At 39.2% G+C, this 19,972-nt stretch overlaps 1 protein-coding gene across 3 annotated transcripts; it reads right to left on the minus strand.

Moving 5' to 3' along the window:
• Positions 1–215: 215 nt before the first annotated feature.
• On the minus strand, positions 216–18,215 carry AASDH (aminoadipate-semialdehyde dehydrogenase). 3 transcript variants are annotated; one of them, XM_021532670.3, is made up of 14 exons: positions 17,749–18,215; positions 15,669–15,789; positions 14,629–14,969; positions 13,685–13,877; positions 11,176–11,417; positions 9,773–9,879; positions 9,144–9,316; positions 8,434–8,626; positions 7,804–7,922; positions 5,663–6,500; positions 4,415–4,578; positions 3,726–3,851; positions 2,372–2,503; positions 216–1,337 (listed from the first exon to the last, which is right to left on the minus strand). In XM_021532670.3, the coding sequence occupies exons 1-14, from the start codon at positions 18,213–18,215 to the stop codon at positions 939–941; spliced, it is 3,615 nt and encodes a 1,204-aa protein (XP_021388345.3). In that variant the 3' UTR covers positions 216–938. The 3 variants fall into 3 exon arrangements, with proteins under 3 accessions (XP_021388345.3, XP_085434017.1, XP_085434016.1); XM_085577891.1 differs by having other exon boundaries at positions 9,144–9,343; XM_085577890.1 differs by lacking the exon at positions 2,372–2,503.
• Positions 18,216–19,972: the final 1,757 nt, after the last annotated feature.

Consider the following 19,972-nt stretch of genomic DNA (forward strand, 5'->3'; position numbering starts at 1 on the left):
ACTTTTTACAGTGCTACAACTGTACTGCATACTAAACAGGATTCAAAGTAGATGGCTCATGAGAGCAAGTAAGGTAAGAGTTTCTACTACACTTCTTTTAGAAGACTCTCAGGAAATGCTCTCAGTGAAGTGTACTTTTGCCACTGCAAGTACTTGATTTGCATTGCCAGACCACTGGTACTTACTTCTAAGGTCTTAAAGAACACAAAACCCAATTTGCACAACATTTTATTAATAGTTCTTGTGAAGACAATGTAAACAGTATTCATTCAAATATCTCAAAAAATTATTTCACAGTGGTTGATTGAGCAGTGCACACTTCATCTTGGAACTCATACTATTCCTGTCACTGAAATTTAATAAATATTTATAGTGTTATTTCCACTTTAGAATACAAGAGGCAACTCCTACTGACTTCAATGGAGTCTAAGTATATGCTAGATTAATTAAGCCATTGACAGGCTTAGGTCCACAGAAGATGAGCTATTCTGTTTGTACAAACTGTAGTAAACAGGTCGCTCCTTCCAGGTATATGAAATTCAGGCTATGTCTCCAGAAATCAAATTAAAAGTGAGATTCAAAAAAGAACTTGGTTTAGCTTGCCTGGCACAGAAATCATGACAGACAAACACTAGTCTGGTGCAAGGAAGAGCCAGGCACAGGCGAGGAGAGACTCAGAGAAAGCAATACACTCCTCCCCTGGAGATAAGCCTGCTATCCAAGCTGTGGAATATGGCTCCTCACACACTTTGTCCCGTCCCTGGCAAGGTGCTGAGCAGCCATCCTCCCTCCATCACTGGACACTGCCTGATGCAAAATCCCACTGATAAGCCTGCAAGGAGCATCTCTTGCCTACAGCAAAATAGGCAGAGGGGTAGAGGGCACCTCTGAGCTCCTAGTTTACAAACATAAACAATAAAAAGAAGCAGCCTAACATCTCAGCTGTTATTTTTTCCTGCTATATACAGATCTAGACAATAAACATAATCATTTCTACAGCCAACAACAAGCTTTGTTCCCCATACTACGGGCGAAGAGAAAACCTCGCCTGGAAGCTTATCTACTCCTTCTGCTGTTCCGCTCTTGGCATCCAGGATCCACACTTTGCCATCTGTAGATACTGCTGCCAAGAGAATTTTGTTATTTAAGTCATCACTTTGGAAAATAAATGGTGTTCCATATACACTTGAAGTGGCTTCAAATTTCCACAGTAAATTACCCTCCATGTTACAGCAGTAGATAAAGCAGTCATGAGAGCCAAAAAATATTTCTTGCTTAGTTAAACTTGAGAGGCATGGAGATGAAAACACCGGCCCATTAGTGGAAAATTGCCAAACCTAGAGAAAGAACATAACCACCCATTATCAAAGGTTTTTTACATTATCAGTTTTACAGCAACTGTAATTTTTAATAGACTCACTGTTGATAGGACAGCATTTCATTTCTAAAGTACACTAGATTTCAGTGAGAGCTAGTTAAATCCTTGTCAAATCATAAATAAGGTTTTACACAGAGAGTAAGCAATAAAAGTCTCATAAAATAGATGTAGAAGAGGGAAGAATTACTGCCTTTGGTGAGGCCCATGTAAAAATGGCCAATCTGGGAAAAGAATATTCTTGGGCTGTTTTTCAATTAGTAATGAACATCAAGAATCCTGTTAATGCGCCATTCTTTGCCAGAAAGGCAGATATTCCTTTTGTAATATGGATTTCCTCTGCTTAAGCTAACAATGTGCAGATCCCTCCTCAAGAGATTATCAGTTCTGCAACACTGCTGCAAGCAGAGAGCAGTGCACAGATGGACTAACATGTATTTTACAATCAGAAAAGGCTCAGGAATTGCCATTGTATACTGCCTCTCAGGTCAACAAATGAATGGTGTCAGTTGTTTTAACACCAGATACAAACTACATTTACCTCTTAGGAACTAAAAAGATACTCTCACTTAATTCAGTGTGAAGGCTGACACATATTTTACCAGAATTATGATTTGGCAGTTTTTTGACAAATGCATAAAAATTCTAAGAAACCTTTACTTCTGAATAACCACCATCTTACAGGAGAGATACCTTAAACATACTTGGAAAGCTCCAAATGAAATAATTTTATTTGCTGGCACTACACTTGACAATTCACTTTGAGTATAAGGTCTGAACTAGAAATTCTCCTACTGCATCAGGCAACTTGAGTTTGTGATTTTGCCATGAACTGCGTGGACTACAGTTTTTCTACTTTCTTATCTCTAAGAACAAACACTCCTATTTGGTTCACAAAAAGCTATATGTCAATCATTGAGCCTCAGAAAACAGTCCTAATAAAGTATCTTATTCAGGGTTTTGAGATGGACATAAAAAACCCAACAACACTTTTACCTTTTCTCCATAATGAGTGTAACAATACAAGTTTCCATCCACACACCCAACACAGACATAGCCCTCATTGCAGTGAGGAGAGGAGAAGAGTGGTTTTCCAAGATTGCTTTTCCAAATCTTACTCCCCGTCACCTGTAAGTGGCAGCATGGAATACCTGATGCTTAACACAACTGTAAGAAGCAGCACAAAACCACCCTTCCTGACCCATCACTGCCTGACCCAGCCCTTATGTAGTGTGGAATAAAAAGCCAAACCCCCAAACCAAATCAACACCCACAAAAACCAAAAATGTAATCAAAACCCAATTTTCTACCTCACTGTAGGCAAAATAAAAATGATAATAGTGTATTAGCAGTAGTTCTAATAAATTTTAGATTCAGTTTTTTATTTCATTCCCAGCTGCTCAGGATGTGACAAGGAGTAATGAAGAAGAGATACTTTGGAATCACGTTATATTGATACTCTGTGACATGTTGCACGCACTATCTATGACTGTCACAATGCATTCCTACTGTATCCTGCACATTCCCCAGGAATTAGGATTATTCACAAAAATAAGAAGGCACAGTCTCACTTGTAGGTGGGTTTCTCAACTACCTCTTACTGTGGATTACAGAATAAAAAAATATCTTTTTTAACAACAGCCCACTCTTGCAAAACAACACACTGGTTTTCTAATGGTAAACTGGTTACTGCTGAGGACAATTGTAATGGATGGAAGGTAAAGGTGATTAGGATTGCTGCTCTGTGTTGTGTGACTACAGAAACATTAACAGCCGCTTCAAGCCCTTGTTCCTTTTATCAGGCAGGACCAGCTGTAAGCCAACAATGCCTTAGAAAACCATGAAATTGCTCCACATCTATCAAGAATACCATTTCCCCAGTGCAAAGAAAAGAACTGCACACTGAGATTAGAAGGACAGCTCCTAAATATGGGGAGGGAAGCAGTGAGAGGAATGAAGGGGCTTCTTTCTCCATTCTGTTCTGATTTCTGTATATTTTTTTTTCCAATCCTACTGTAAAAAGAGGAGGGGGCATGAAATAAATCTACAGACTTGCTCTCACTCACTGGTTTTACAGATACAGGAATGACAAGCAATTGACTGCAACTTTGGCCTATGTTCAGCATTTGAATTCAACCACATCACGTCAGACCTCCTTATCACCAGGCAGATTTCTGAAGTATGGGAAGTATTATGGTAACCTGGCATATCATTATAATGCCTCCAAGTGAAAAATATTTCATGGTAACATATGATCATCTTCCCTTCCATTGGAATAGCAATCTTAACTTCAGAAATACATTTGGTTTCATTTAAACTTGAGATTGGGATGAGAGACAAAGGTACATACTGGGTTAACAGCCAGTAATAGTCCTCCTAGTGTAGCAACATAGAGATGATGTGGAAATGAACTTAGACAAGGAGATGAAAACACAGCTCCACCTTCACAGTGTAACTTCCATATACACACCTTTTCCTGTAAGTACATGAAAAAAGAATAATAAACCATTTTTCAATTGGAGTCAGAGCTCATCATGTTTACAATGACCTTTGAATGTCAAACATTATGAAGTACTCAGCAAATACCAGTTAAGAAGTGAAGACAATCTACAGCAACAAATGTGGCACCGGCTTTCTCTTCCAGTAAATAAAATAAATTCAGCTAATGAAAAGTCAGTATCTGCCCCTTTTATTTCCCACGTGCCTCCATCTTCTCATTTAGCATGTAAGATTGAAAACTAAAATTCTATTTCTAGCTAGGCACCATACTCTGAAACACCTGTGGAGAATTTAATAACTAAGAAACTTAAGCTTTGGTTTCAACCAGGACTGATAGCACAAGAACCACAACTGAGAGGACCATTAAAAGTGTTCACTGTCGCATAATCCTAACTCCGCTTACAGCAGACCTAACTTTCAGAAGTGTGATTGTGGACTCCTAAGACACTAACACCAGTGGAAATTTCTCTGGTGCACTATAAATGGAATCTAAATTGGATATTTATTGTTCTACATATAAAAGTGAGTCAGTGCTCTTACATAAATATCCAAAGCATACACATGTTGGTCATGTGATCCAATGTAAACCAGTCCACTGGAAGGGTCTACAACTGCAGAGCTTTTCACAGTGTCTTCTGTGACAAAAGTCCAGTGTATTTCTCCATCACTGCTTTGAAGCACATACACCAAGCCATCATAACAACCTATGTGGAATAAAACATGATGGGGGAAAAAAGAATAATTATTATTTGCGTTTATGGTATGATTTATGCTGCTAGTTGCATCACTCCTGGAAAGAAATGAGATTATTCATAAGGTAGAGTTTCAAAATATTTTTGAAAGCTCTACCTGTGTTTTCAGCTGAAAGGTTTTGCTGATACAGTCGAAGATGATTATTCTGTGTGCTTTTTCTAAGTTACATTTGGAATATACTTATTTCACTACCTTTCTATCAAATTTTTCAGTAGCAATATTAGAAAACACAGAGAGTTGCTGAAAAGGGAGAATACAAAAATTTTTCATTACCTCTTTTGTGTAGGTTTTGTTTCTGAAAAAAGGTGTTAAAATTTGTAGGCTTTCTATTGAAAACCGAACTGTCACCATAGAAACTCATTCATGTTAATTAAATATTCAATTTTATGGACAAGAGTGAACAGCAATCAAAATACAAACAAAAAGATGGCAACATTAGAATTCCATTAAAAAACCTCACCACTTGGACATCTATACTAACCACTGACGTAGATTATTAGCTAAAAAAGATGACACCAAGATAAATAATGGCAACTCTGCTGACAATAGATATGACAAAACCAAAAAATTATCCAAACATGTTCTTTACATTTCCAAAAAGAAGAGTCAAATGAGATAATTAAACTCTGAAAAATCGTATGAGCTACCATGTACTAATTTCTAACTCTATCAATTTACAAAGATATTTTAAGACTGCATTGCCTTTCCATATTTAAAAAAACCAAAAACAACAGTTTAAATGCCACAGCTTAATCTACTACTAAAAAAGAAATTGCAGCCATTGATTATTCCTTATTAATAAACTAGGATATACTAAACCACAAGTGTTTATGTTAGATAAGCTCCATCTGTAGTTATCATGAAACTTAAATTACTTCTTCCTTCTGTTTCTATTTTACAATAAATTAGTTCTGAGGCAGATACAGAAGTTGATGGATGGAGGACAACCAGAGATAAGAAATGTGATTCTCTGTCATTCATCTTGCATTTAGCAGAAAAAAGAATTCAAAATGAAGGCTGAAACAAAAGACATACCAACAACAATGAAATTCCCACACTTGGATACACAGGCAGAAGATTCAATGCGATCTCCAAGGGTCTTCTCCCACTTTATTTCTCCCAAATCTAGATCAATTGCCTGCATTGCATGGGAATGAGAGCCAACATACACAGATGCAGATACTTCTTCTTTAGTTGGTATTATAATCAGTGGTGATGCATCAACACATTTTTTTGTGTTTGACTTCCACCTCACACGCAGGGCCAACTCTGCCACTGATGAATGGCTACATTCTGCATGAATGTGCTGAACAGAGGAATGGTCATTTTCATCTGCCTTGTTTTCAAGTGTTAAAATTCTGTTCTCCAGTTCAGACCCTCGCACATGGCTTTTCATTACACCTGGAATCTTGGAATGCAGAAAGGATGGGTGCTGTAGTGGTTCCACTCCTACCTGTACTGTATTTTTGGGCTGCATAGAAGAATTGGTGAAATTCATAGAGAAAAAATTATTTCCTCTGTTCAGTGCAATAAATGGAATTAATCCTGAAGCAATCTCAAGCCCTCTTTCAGATGTCAGTTTAATGTATTTTCCATGGAATTCCTCTTCACTGTTTCCTCTTAATTTTCTTTTCACAACATTGTCAGGGATCATTAATTGTTCTTCATCTGCAAACAGCATTTTAAGAGTATGTCTGTAAACCTCTTCAATTGAATGGCTGAGAATAACTTCAAGGAGTCCAGGCACACCTTTGCCTACTAACATCTCAATTTCTTCATAAAATCGTAATGCCTTCAGGGAGTCTCCACCACTGTACAGAAATACTGCATCTTTAGAAATTCCAGTGGAATCACATGGAAGACCAAGGACAGACTAGACAAAAAAAGAGGGAAAGTGGTATCAGTCCACAGTTTTATACCATGTCACACATATAAAACCTCAGGTGGAGTAGAATCCACCTGAACACCTAGAAGTCTTGCTAATAATGAACAACTGAGAAAATTCACTACTCTGTAAAAAATAATTGAAAAATGTTAGTGCCAAGGGACGGACAGAACAAGAATTGGGGAGAAACAAAGAAATAGAGACATATTAATTCTGTACTACAAAATGTCTTGCTCAATTCCAATTCTGCAGTCTACGGAATTAAAGGGAATTGTACTATATATTGATTGGCCATTTTCAATACCATTTATCAATGACAGCTTTGCAGATAAAACATACATGCCTTTCAATAAAATCAATTTAGGTTTTTTATTTTAATAGTAAAGCTTATATAAACTGTTCTTTTTTACTTCTAAATTATTTAAATAACCTACTTACCATCCTACTTTTGAAGTTATCAGCCCTTATGTTCATGAAAGATTTTGCATTTGGCATTGTTACTACAACAAACAACAATAACTGTGTTGCCTCTTACCACACTCCCTTGTTATTAAGCCTGGATGTTAGATCCAAACCCTTTGGTTTTGGAAGCCACCTTCTGCTGTCCCTACTGGGTCTAGGACACAACTAATCCCCTGGGTTACCACTTCAGAGCCATTAATGTGACAAGGATTGGCACAGACATATAAATACACTACATTTACTTGTTCGAGTCCTAGGCCACACCTAATCCCACTTTCAGGTGAAACCTGTAAGTCTACCTTTGAAAAACAAAGTAATACTGTTTGGCATCATATTTCAATACCTTGAAAAACAAGTCTTTAGCACAGAAATTTAGAAACAATCCAGACAGGCAGTTCAGACAACAGTTGTGCAACTGTGCCATCTATTTAAAAAAAGGACTCTTGAATTTATAATTATCTTGAGAAATAAGAAACTCTACTAACACAGCAACTGATTTTTTACAAAGTGTCCATATTGCAGTTCCTTGTTTTCTTTAGAGATACCTTCTTTTGGCATGTGAAGCAGCATTCAAAAATCTACTGACATTACATTCTTTTTATACTAATTGCTTACACCTCATAGCCTGCAGGTTTATCTAACAGAGAAATAAAAATGACTCTCTCTTGGCCACTGCAAAGCAGCTATGTTTAAGTATTAGAATAGTAAAAGAATGTATAGGCAGCTAGAATGTTCTGGTTGCATTAGTCATACTTCTTAAAACTGTTTAATTCCTGACACATGCATAATGATCCATTAGCAAAGAAAAAAAGGCAGCTCAAAATACTACCTTCCATAAATACTGCAATCTTTCCCACAATTCTTCTGCGTCACTCAGCTTACTGTCACGCCTTCTGGAGTTTAGATGGTTCTTGTAAATCTTGTTCAGCTCAGATGTATCAACTTTGCCTTTGTAGAAAATAAAGGACGATTTTTTGTCATTGTTCTTTTAGTATTAGCACTTTCAAAACTTGCTCTGCCCAAATAGTCACATATTCTTGTATGCATTTCCTTATTCATACTGTACTGCATCTGCATTTTTTTTTTACACAGTTGATCAACTACATGAAACCCAGCAAGGTCTTCGAAAATTTACCTCTCCCACATAATCCCACCTTCAATGCCTGTTTTTTCCTCAGCAGAAGTGAGGGTTCTATTGCAGACTGCAACTGAAGCAACTGAGGTAATAGTGTTAAACTAAATTGATTTTTCCACTACACTTTGACTCTCAAAAGAAACATCATCAAGAAAACATAATAATGCATGGCCATTATTTCCTATTAGGTATTACATTACTTACTAATGTACATATTCTAAAAGCATGAATCAGATACTGGATTTTGGTCAATCAAAAAATTATTAAAAAAAACAAAGGATACCATTAAAACAAGAGGCAAGGGTTCTTAATGGCTTCATTTACCATGTGATGTTAAAGGCAAAGCTTTAATCACTACAATCTCATCAGGGACTGCATAAGCTGGTAGATGCTTCTGGAGATCTTTAAGTGTTTCTCTCTCCTCAAAATCATCTTTGGGTAAAACAAACAGGATAAGTTTTTCTTGTTGATACCAGGTAACTGCACAAGCTTCTACCTGGCAAAGATCTTCAGCAACCTGTGTTTAAAAAACATTAGTCATGTTTTGAAATGCATTTCATCAACAGAGTAACAGAATAAAAAAAAAAAAGAAAAAATGCACACCTTTAAAAACTGTATTTTTCTCACATTCCTACATTACCTATGAAATAGCTTATTTTGTAGCTGAAACTTGTACTTCACATAAAAACAAACTCAGAGATATATGTATTATTTGCCAAAATGTCATGAACGAGATATAATCCAGGAGTCCGACACTCAGCCTTGTAGAACAATCACTATACTCAGTACCTTTCAGATGTTTATACAGTTCTCAGTTCTCCTGGAAGAAACCATACAATAAAACAGACTCCCAAAAACTCAGAACAAACTCCTCCCTAAATTATGTAACTAGATATTTCATAATATACCCACTGAATTCCTTCAGACTCCTAAAAGTCATCTGAAAATAAACAAATACCCATTTCTGATTATAACAATGTGTTTCTTATAGCAGCCTTTTTATAGTGGCATACTCCGTGGATGTGAGCACTTACCTGCTGCAGATATTCAATATTGAAACGTTTGCCGTGACGTTTAATCTGATTGTCTTTCCGACCCAAGAAGAACAACTTTGCATTCTTCACTCTTACAAAATCCCCTGTTTCTCTCATTGTACCCAGTGGCACAGTCATTTCATCATCAAGAAAGCAAATTCGTTCTTCACCACCTAGACAAAAAAAGATTGCAGTCATATCTATTAAAATAGCTAACTGTAAATGAAAATTATAAAGAGTGTTTTAACAAATTCTCTCAAACTTTACCATGAATTATAAGAAATATTGAAATATTTTTATCAACATCCAAACTTCTGCAAGTACAACTTTGACTATGCAGTTAATTCAGTTAATACACAAAAATTACTTCACCTCAGAATGTCAAAATCCAAGAAGGGTAAAAGAAATCAATATAATGAAGGGATAATCTGCAGATAAAATGATGGTAATTTCCTGTTCATCATTCCAACATCCTAAAATACTATCAGAAAGCTCCTAGCCCAATCAGAACTTAAAATGCTGTATTAATCTGTATATCACAGGCAAAAAGCAAGTAAAATAATGAATATATTATTAAAACTCAATCAATTAAGCATAGCATCTTAGAAGAATTAGAAACATAAAATAACCTATAAATATTTGTCCCTCGCCTTCAAGAACTTCAGATCCATTGGCATCTCTGACCTCAAGTTTTGTTCCAAGGAGCGGTGATCCCAAAGGTATAGGAAAATCTGTTCTAAATATATTAGAGAGAAACAGTAGAAGTCTTTCTGTTCTGAACACAAAACAACTGCCCCAGAAACCAGGTATCATGTAGATTTTTAACAGACTGGCATTAGAGCTTGGGACTTCTTTCTGCAAATGCTTCTTAAAAAGGTATCAATGTATTAGAAACTAGAAACCTTATCAGAGTGCACGGGTGTCAGTAATATATACCAGAAAACCCCACAGAACTACAGAAAATAAGGCCTGAATAGACCCTGAAATACCCTGAGAGAACCCCAATAATTTCAGTTAACTTTTAAGTCTCCCAGATTGAAACATCCATGAAGTCAACCAATTTACACATTTGTAACTGCTTTCTAACTAGTTTTTTCCTTGCCTAATTTGAGCTTTTACTCTATTTTAATAAGTACAGTTAAGAAAAGTTCAGAAAAAGATTTAGAAAATGTTCAGTTAAGAAAAGACTGAAATACAAGAAACTGTCATTTCAATATCATGTATTTATTATAGACTTCTCTTGAACTACTGACCAACTCCTTCCTTTCCCTTCATTCTCCAGCCTCTTCAAGCAGTTGCAGGACCTCATTTATTGAATATAGAAGCTATTTCTGAGTGGGAATATAGAATAATTTATTTTCTTCAGTAAAGCAAAACTTAAAGCAACTTCAAATAACCTTGGCATGGATTCCAGTTCAATTTATATTTTAAAGTATTACATTTTTTTGTTTGAACTCACAGATAATTAGTTTTACCTAAGAATGTAATAACACTTCATGACAATCCCCCATTTTTAGTCTTCAAGGGTTTAAGCACCAGGTTAATATATCACATCATTTGTGAAAACCATCCTATTTTGTAGGACACATTTAACTCAAATTGCATGTATAATTATTATGCCAGGGAGTAATTTCAGAAACAAAATTAAACAGTGAGATAATGGGAGGTACCTTTCACAACTCTATAAAATAACATGAAGAAAAAATGCCAAACAACCAAACAAGTCAGAAACAGAGTAATAAATTATGAAAAGAAAGTACTTATTGAAGCTTAAGTAAAATTACTGTGAAACCTTGGGTGAGCCACTTCGGACAAATTTCTGTCACCCATACTACTAAAATAGGGGAGAGGGGGGCTGTAGTGGCTCATGAGATAATGGATGAGTCTGTTTCTACATAAACTCAAATGTAACTTCTTCCAGTATAAACACTCATGAGGACTCAGTAGCCCTGGTAACAGGAGACTGAGGTTCTATTTCCGGTGATTGTCATCATTCACATGCCAAGCCATTGAGAACAATGAATTTTCCTACCTAAAATCAGCACTAAAAACCTCCTCAGGAATCTTGTAGCAAGTGGCCCAGCTTGACACTTCAGTAATACCATAGAGATTAAAAATGCTTGTTTTGTTCTCCTTGTGCTTCCAACTTTTCAAGAGACTCAGTACAGGAAATGCTTCACCACCAAGGGCTAAGACACGAAGTGAAGTATTTGCAGACAACACTCTTGATTTAATAATGTGAGCTCCAAACCTCCTGAGAAGTGTTGGTGTTGCCTGAATGATACATATTTAAAAAAAAAAAGAGAAAGACCTGTTACATTTTATCAGGGTATGTGTACCTCTCTTCTGCTTCATAGCTGTATTATGGATGTACTTGAAAACATCTACATACCAACCATCACAATGGTGTTTTTTGAGATTTTGTTTCTTATAAGGCCCTGAATGAGTACTATCAGCATAAATTTATGCTCTTCTGCAAAGCTTCTTCTTTACTCAGGTGTGTTATAGGTCCCCTTTTGTGTCTCAGCTATTACCTCAAGTGTATGCACATTAGTTCTTATGTTAAGTACTTGTAAACAGAAAGCAACACAGTATTCTCTCTATGTAATTGTCTGAGCCTTTTTTCCTTTCATTCTAGAATGTTACAGCAAAAATATAACCTATATATCTGATTAATGTGCATACAGAACATTTAAAGACTTTACATAATGCTAAAAATTTCTTGGTTGTCAGATTCTGAGTTATCCTTGATTTATGTAAATAGAGCAGTTTATAAGAATGGGTTTGTCTCGAAGCTTTCACTAAAATAAGCAGGGCGAAAAGATATAAAACCCAAAGCCCCCAAACCCAAACCAGTTTCCTTAAACAACTATTTCTAGAAAACTATTGGTGATGTAGAGACCTTTCACTGAAAGGAAAAAAAAAAACAGTATATCATTTTACCAGGCACATTTCACTCTCATTCTTGCCTACTTTTCTAGTGAGAAAACTGGAAAATTAATGGGATTATTTCTTACCAGGTTCTTTTTTTCTAGTAACAGATGATGAAAATAATTTTTTCAACTGATAGCTTTAACATTAGTGAAATTTTAGCAACAAAACAAGGGAAAAAAATTTATACTCTTCCCTTCCTATTTTTGGTTTTCTCAAGTCTGCTCAAAAACTTCAAGGCAGGGAGGTAATGGCTTTCTATTTTTTAAGAAACGTCATAAAATTACTCATTCATCAGTTAAGCTATAAGGAGAATATTTTTGTCAATTATTCAGCTGAGAAGCCCTTCCTTCAGAGATTAGGACAGTGATCATAAAGAAAAAAGCCACAAAAACAAATCAAACTTTTCTGAGAAAGTATTTTCAAAAATCTTCATTCAGGAAATTTTGCCTTCCTCTATTACTGCTTAAGAAGCTTAACAAATATAACTTTTTTTTTAAGGTCTTAAAAGACACTTAAAAAGTCTTACTCATAGAGAGCAGTATCTCAGACAATTTTTTTCTAAAAGCAAATGAGCTCTACTAATCATGAAACTTGTGTATCATAGGATAAGCTACCATTTATAGCAATCCTAACAAATAAAGATAAGAGCAGAGAATAGTTACAAAAGATTTGCAACTAATGGATTTTTTCCTGCTGTGGAATCTTCAGCCAACTACTCTCTAATCTTAAATTTACACCCTACAATCTCAACTATCACCAGACTTACAAAAAAAAAAAAAGGGGGAAGAGGGTCTGGAACATAAATCCTACAAGGAGCAGCTGAGGGAGCTGGGGGTGTTTAGCCTGGACAAAAGGAGGCTCAGGGGTGACCTTTTTGCTCTCTATCACTGCCTGAAAGGAGGGTAGAGCCAGGTGGGGTTCGGCCTCTTCTCCCAGGTAGCAAGTGACAGGACAAGAGAAACAGGACAGGACTACAGGTAGAGGCCTGGCTTATTCAGCCATGCTGGGTGCTTCAAGTAAATTTTGCAAACTTTAAAACTATTAAAATTGAAATCATATAGGAGATATCTATTCTAAGACACAAGAGATACATGAAGCCTCATATAAGCAGGTGACATGAAAACCGTAAGTACTGTTCTGAAATAAATTATTACCTTGTTCTCATTTTTGTTAAAATTTCAAGCATTTTACCATCCTACATATAGCACTGGGTTAGTTGTACTGTTAGCATAGAAACTAGGGTTAATACTTCAAAGTTGTTTATGACAAAATACCCCAAGATCAAGTCCATTAAAAAGTGCTTAAAATGACTAACGGTTTACTCTATCATCAGATTCTTCAGAACAAAAAGTTTAATTAACAGATTAATTCTAAAAATTTCTTAAAATAATCTTCAGCTCAGTGTTTTGTGGCATAAAATGTTTGAGGTTTTGATCAAATGGCAATTTTCTAGACAGCTAACAGTCTACAACAAAAAGGATAGCTATTGCCTTTGAGCAAGAACACTCCTGTCCTACCAACACTAGATTCTAGGCTGATGAAAATATAATTTGAGCATTAGTGAAAAGTGAGAAGCAAGACACTGGAGACACTTAGATTTTGCCTACCTGCAACACTGTCACATGATGGTGGTGAAACAGAGCAGCAGAGAGCTCCACAGGCATCATTTTAATGGTGTTTGGTACAACAAGAATAGAGGCTCCACTTGTCAGAGCCATGAACAATTCAACCACAGATGGGTCAAATGTGAGAGGAGATGCCAAGAATAGTACATCATCCTGTGTGATCTCAAATATGGATCTAAAACAAGAAAGCTAGGAATTACAAATCTGTTGTATGAAGTCAAAAAACCCTTTCCAACTAAAAGAATGAAAGCATGAAATAAATGCATTAGCAAAGCTCAGATCTTAAGGGCTCTGAATATGCAGACATGTAATTTGAAGAAGAGCTCCTGGACTGTAACTGTTCATTTCACTAGTGATGTCTTTTATGAAGATACCCACCATATTACGCACCAACAGAGTTCACTGAAAGGCATATTTCAACTAACAGAAGCTCATTAAAAAAGGATAAATATAAAGAAAGAAAAAGCAAAGAAGAAAGGAAAAGACAAGACAGGAAAAATATTGTATTTTCCATAATAGATATTTTTTAATATTAAATGAAAAAGAAGAAACCTGGGTAACCTAAAAAGGAATTATGACTTAAGAACTACAGAAAACAGTAAATATAACTGTGAACAGATGATTAATTTTGTTGTCTATTTCTTTTAAACCACAAGCCAGATGACAATACAAAACTTAGAGCAACAATGCACTATTTGAAGCACAGCCCTCAAAAATGAAGGCCAAGCACAATTTAAGTATAAAATTGATAGAGAAATAAAATGTTGCATGATTCCACTTGGAAATAAAAGCAAAAAAACCCACAAAGGTGGATAAGGAGGAAAAAGCAAAGCTGTCAGCAAAAACTCTATGTACACTCCTCTGAAGTATTAAAAAAAAATCCTAAAACCATCACATTTGAAAGGAAAACTGAAAACCACACTTACTTAAGATGCTGAATATTAGGCACTATACATTTATGAGGCACTCTGACTATTTTGGGGATCCCTGTAGTTCCTGATGTATGCAAGACATATGCTAAAGTGTCTTTCTGGCCAGCGTCCTTGTATCCTGCTTCTGATGTTTTTACTTCCGTTTGATCTGGGCAAATGGTGTATCCTGTCTGTGAGTTACCCACAGCTTTGAAAGGTTCACATTTACTTTTCGTATTGCCTACTTCTGAACTGAAATCAGAGTTGCTTGAGCTCACTTGGAAGAGAGTTAAACCAATATGTTCTATGGCAGAGGAATTATGGTAAAAACAGCCAGCATGGGACATCTGGAATTTCTGCAAGAGAAAATGAACAATTCAAACAGTGGAACTCAGGAGGTACTGTTGCTGTTCTACTGCATGCAATGACATAGAAAACAGCATTTCATACAAACAAGGTGTGATTCTTCATGCCTTTACTTTTGGAGGACACACATCAGACAGTTATAAGCTCATGTATTTCTATAAATTAAATATAGCGAAAACAGACTTCATAAATGCAAAATAAACAGTTATCTAAGCAAATGGAAAAAAGAAACGGAAAATATCTTAAAAAAAAAAAAAAACGCTGCAGAAGACCAAGGAATCTGAATTGCAACTTGTCTATTCCCTTTGCAATGAGTGAGCGTGTAAGATTTGGAATGAGTTAGACAAAGAGAAACTCAAGTATGAAATGCAGGAGCTTTTTTAACTACTGCGTATTTCCAACTCTTAGCATGGACATTAAACAAACAAGTCTGGAAAAGTCTTCCTATATCAATGCCCAAAAAGGTTGCCTGAACAACAGTGTAACAGGAAAGAAGGCAATTGTTTTGAAGAAGAGAGAAACATTTCGTACTTCTGATTTTAAAGATGTTCCCTTCTGAATAAGAAAGACAACCTTTTGCCATGTAAAAACAAATGCGTTCCATCCAAGTTTATTAAAATAGAATTCAATTTGCAGATCTACAGATCTAAATTGCCCTTTAATGCTTTCTATAGAAGTCTGACACTTACATTTATTTTGTCATTCTCAACAAGAATATACTGAAGCTTGCTTTTTTTCATGAAGTAAGTGGATATCGTTGGTGGTGCATCTGGATCAATAGGTGAATAGGCAGCTGGAACTTGAAGGATTCTAATAAAACACAAATGTTTTAAAACAATTAAAAAAAATAAGTAAATCCTCTCAGATTTTGCTAAAATTTCTTTCACACCTTTATAGTTGCCTGAGCTAGAAAATGTAGTCATAACATGACTTTTAAAGATCTTGTTGGTAACAACGTAGGATGAAAATCAGTGTTGCCTTTTGATCTTTTACAGCAAGGGAAAAAATTAAAGCTAGATGAAACATTCAATATTATTTCAGGCCAAGCAAGTCAGTGACGACAAAAGGTATCACTGACATCAACAGCAGCACATTTAAAAACCTTCTGATATTGACTAGAAACAGAAATATAACCTTTCCATTTACCCACATACAACACCTATAAATGTATTCTAAATAGGCAACAAAAGCCTGCATGCTGAAAACGCTTTCCTACGAGTGCAACGAACGCAGCGTAAGAAAACCTAAGCAGACACTGGGATGTCTTTCCTAAGGCAGGAGGAGGGGCTCCCAGTCCTGGCGCTCCCGGATAAGCACAAGCGCTGAACTCGCCACCATCAGGAAAACCAAAGCGACTATGCGGAGACTGAAGTATGAACCGTCCCCAAAACTCTTCACATCTGCTCTGCTGTTGAGTTCTGTACTGTACGTATGTCCTGTACTGTTTATTTATTATACTTCCTCCCTGTGCAAGTGGCTTGTCACTGCAGTAGTGCCAAGGTCCTGAAGAGGCGTGGGAATGGCAGCATCCCGCATGCTCCTACAGCCACCCGTGCCAGCCAGCACCTAAGCCTGCCCTGCATCACACAGCCGGCAGCTACTCGCAATGATAGCTGTAAGAGTCAAACAGCCCCAGCAAACCCCCTCCCATAGCAAAGGAAACTGTTACACTCAGCTCATTGGGATACAGGACAAATCAGACAGCAAGGGACCTCAGTATGACGAGTTCAACCTCCTGCTCAGGCAGAGCCAGCTGTGACACCAGACCAGGTTGTTCAGGTCTTTGTCCAGTCAGGTTCTGAATGCCTCCAGGGACGGTGCCTGCACATCTCAGAGCAACCTCCTGCACTGGGGCAGAAGCATTTCCTGACTGGTGAGAAAGTTCCTCAGTGATTGTGGGAGGCTTATGACTACACTGCTTGCTCACTCCACTGAAATCTTTATACTCCACTGTGGTACCTCTTCTGGTGCCATTCTGTATCTTACATCAGTTGTGAACAACAGGAAAATACCAACACAGGCCATTCCCCCAGGAAGCACAACTGCTGCTGTATTCATCAACTAAAAAAACCAGGCTTGTGATCCTGTGATTATCTATTCCATCACAAATGCTACAAATACAAAAGATACCTATATAAAGGATACAAACATTAGAATCCTTCCACAGGAGCGGGATTTTAAAAATCTATGGATTAACATGAGTGTTGAGATCACAAGCATTTCAACTTCCTAGCCATCAGTTAATCAATACTACTTTAGTATTACAATGCTCATTACTTCTTTCCGTAATTTTCATAATGGAACATTAAATGCATGTTCATCTAGCTTAAATCATGGAATTTGCATTCAGAACATATTTTTTTATAGCCAGCAAGACTATAAAAAAAAAAATCTGCACAGTCCTTTTCTCAATAGATGTTTTCTGCCAGATTTAAAACTTCCAGCTTTAAACAAGAAGAATAAATATACTAGTCATTAATTTCGCTGTGTTTCTATAAACATGCTAAATCACTTTTAATGAAGGGATGCAGTTACAGTTTACAGCTTTAAAACTTAAGATTCAGAACTATTTCAGCATTGGGTTTTCAAAAGGTTGTCATATTGCCTTTTTTTTTTTTCCCTAAATGATGCAAGACTCCAGCACCCACGCTGCTCTGCTATGCTATTACTACATTTTTGTTGTTAAAAATATAAGCAAACGATAAAATTTTCTTTAACAGAGATGACCTTTAAAAAGCCAACACAAAGTGCAAACATTCAAACCATTACCCTAAGATCCAAGACGGCAGGTTTATTCCTGGATAGCAGTAAAGGCCTATTTCCCAGCTGCCTCGGCGGTCACAGTGCTTTCGAAGGAAAGCTGTCAGCTCCGCGGCAAGCTCGAGCAGCGTGGCGTAGGTGCGGATCGCTGGCGGCTGCCCGCGGCACGGGTGGAAGCAGACCGCCGCTCTGTGCCGGTGCCGGGCGCCGGCCCGCGCCACCAGCTCCTGCAGCAGCATCGCGCCGCGCCGCCCGCTCCCCGCACCGCGCCGACACCGCCCGCTCGCGACTTCAGTCGGGCTACAGAGCCGCACTACCAGGAAGGAGGAAAAAAAACCAAAAAAGGTCCATGGCAGAGCATACACAGGTCTACCACGCCTTAGACCGCAACAGGTGCAAAGCTGGATTCTTGACTTGTACTGAGGTAGCTCCTCACCGTTACACTTTAGTGGGCATGGCTGAATTGATAAATTCATTAACGCAACTTAACTAGTAACTCTTTCAATGGAGTTTTAAAATATGAATCCTTCTTTCACAAGTAGAAACCCCCAACACGTGAACTTTCGGGGCACTGTGCTTGTGCCCGTTTCTGCCCCGCCAGCCCTCCTGCCAAGCCCGGACCGGTGACCGGAGGAATCCAGGCTATGGCCCCCGCTCTCCTCTTTCGGGTTACCCCGTTTCTACACGGCACAGGCACGGCCCGGCGGCTGCCGGCGCCACCCGGGCTCCGCGCCCTCGGCACGCTCCGGCGCGGCTCGGGATCCCCACCCGCGGCACTTCCCGGTGTCCTCCTGGCCCCGCCCCCGGAAGCGCCTCCGATTGGCGGGACGCGGTAATGCCGCGCTCTCATTGGCCGGCGGCCGCCCGCCGTTTGGGTACCCGCAAGCAGCGCCTGCTCCGCCAGAGCCATGCGCCATTGCTTCCTGAGGGAAGGAGAGGGAGCAAGGAGCAGCGAGTGCGCCAGAGCCTTCCCCGCTGTCCCCTGCAGACATGGGAAACGGGCTAAAAGCAAATGCAGATGGCTCGGGGGAAGGGCAGGGTTCCCCCTCACGCTCACCGCTCACTCGTCTCCGTCCCCGTATGTCCGTCCCCCCCCGGCCCAGGTGGTGCCGCCGTGGGCGGGCGGGTACGTCACGTCCGGGTGCGGCGGGAGCGCCGCCCTGCCCTGGGCTGGCCCGGGAGCGGCCCCTGCGGCAGTCCGGTGACCGGCCTCCGGAGCGGGCCCTGCGGCTGTCCCGGGACCGGCCTCCGGAGCGGCCCCTGCGGCTGTCCCGGGACCGGCCTCCGGAGCGGCCCCTGCGGCTGTCCCGGCACCGGCCTCCGGAGCGGGCCCTGCGGCAGTCCGGGGACCGGCCTCCGGAGCGGCCCCTGCGGCTGTCCCGGGACCGGCCTCCGGAGCGGGCCCTGCGGCAGTCCCGGGACCGGCCTCCGGAGCGGCCCCGGCAGCCAGCCCGTACCCGGCGAACGGCGGCACCGGGGCTGGGCTTCCCTCGGGATGGGATTTAGGGCCGCCAGCGGGGAGTGAGGGTGAGGGTAGCGGGAGCTGTGCAGGGGGAAGGGGGGCACCGGTGCTGCTCTGGGGGCCACGTGCGTGATTTAATGACACAAAGTCATAGAACTGTGGAATGGTAAGGATTGGAAGGGACCTTAAAAATCCTCTAGTTCCAATATCTGAGCAGGGACACCTTTCACTAGACCAGGTTGCTCAATGGCCCATCCAGCCTGACTGAGCACTTCCCAGGATCGGGGCATCCACACCTCTGGGCAAGCTGTGCCGGTACCTCACCATGCTCACAGTAAATGGTTTGCTTTGGCTCCGAGGCGCATTCAAGGTGTCCTTATTAAATAAATAAGCCTCTGCGTGATGCTGGCGATGCCTCAGAGGGAGAGAACGAGAAGACCAGTTCACAGCCGTTTTTAATGTTTGCATGGGAGAAGTTAGACATCAGCTTTCTACTCTGTCGCATTCTCAGCACAGTTGCACATTGGTAATGGAGCGGAAACGGTTTCACAGTGAAATGCAAATAGCGACACCTAAAGCCAGAATTTTCTTCAGCACACTGGTGTGTGTGTTGACTGTGTTTCATAGTGTATCGAAACCTGAAGCATAAATCCATCTGCCAGAATAGAATGACACTTGAAAAGTATCTTTAACTTAAGATTTTGAGAAATACATAATAAAGGTTCAGTATTGCAGTGCATCCAAAAATTACAGTGCTCAGAGTTGCAGATG

Source organism: Lonchura striata, chromosome 4, assembly GCF_050655825.1.
Source record: "Lonchura striata isolate lonStrDom1 chromosome 4, ASM5065582v1, whole genome shotgun sequence".
Lineage (NCBI taxonomy): Eukaryota > Metazoa > Chordata > Aves > Passeriformes > Estrildidae > Lonchura > Lonchura striata.

What these genes read in the sequence shown, in the direction of transcription:
- AASDH (XM_085577891.1), bottom strand. Translation starts at nt 18,215, where the DNA reads ATGAATTTATCAATTCAGCCATGCCCACTAAAGTGTAACGGTGAGGAG. An exon ending in ATCATGTGACAGTGTTGCAG is followed by an intron (nt 11,418 to 13,684) that starts GTAGGCAAAATC and finishes TGTATCATTCAG; the next exon opens with GCAACACCAACACTTCTCAG. An exon ending in TGTATGCTTTGGATATTTAT is followed by an intron (nt 3,852 to 4,414) that starts GTAAGAGCACTG and finishes ATGTACTTACAG; the next exon opens with GAAAAGGTGTGTATATGGAA.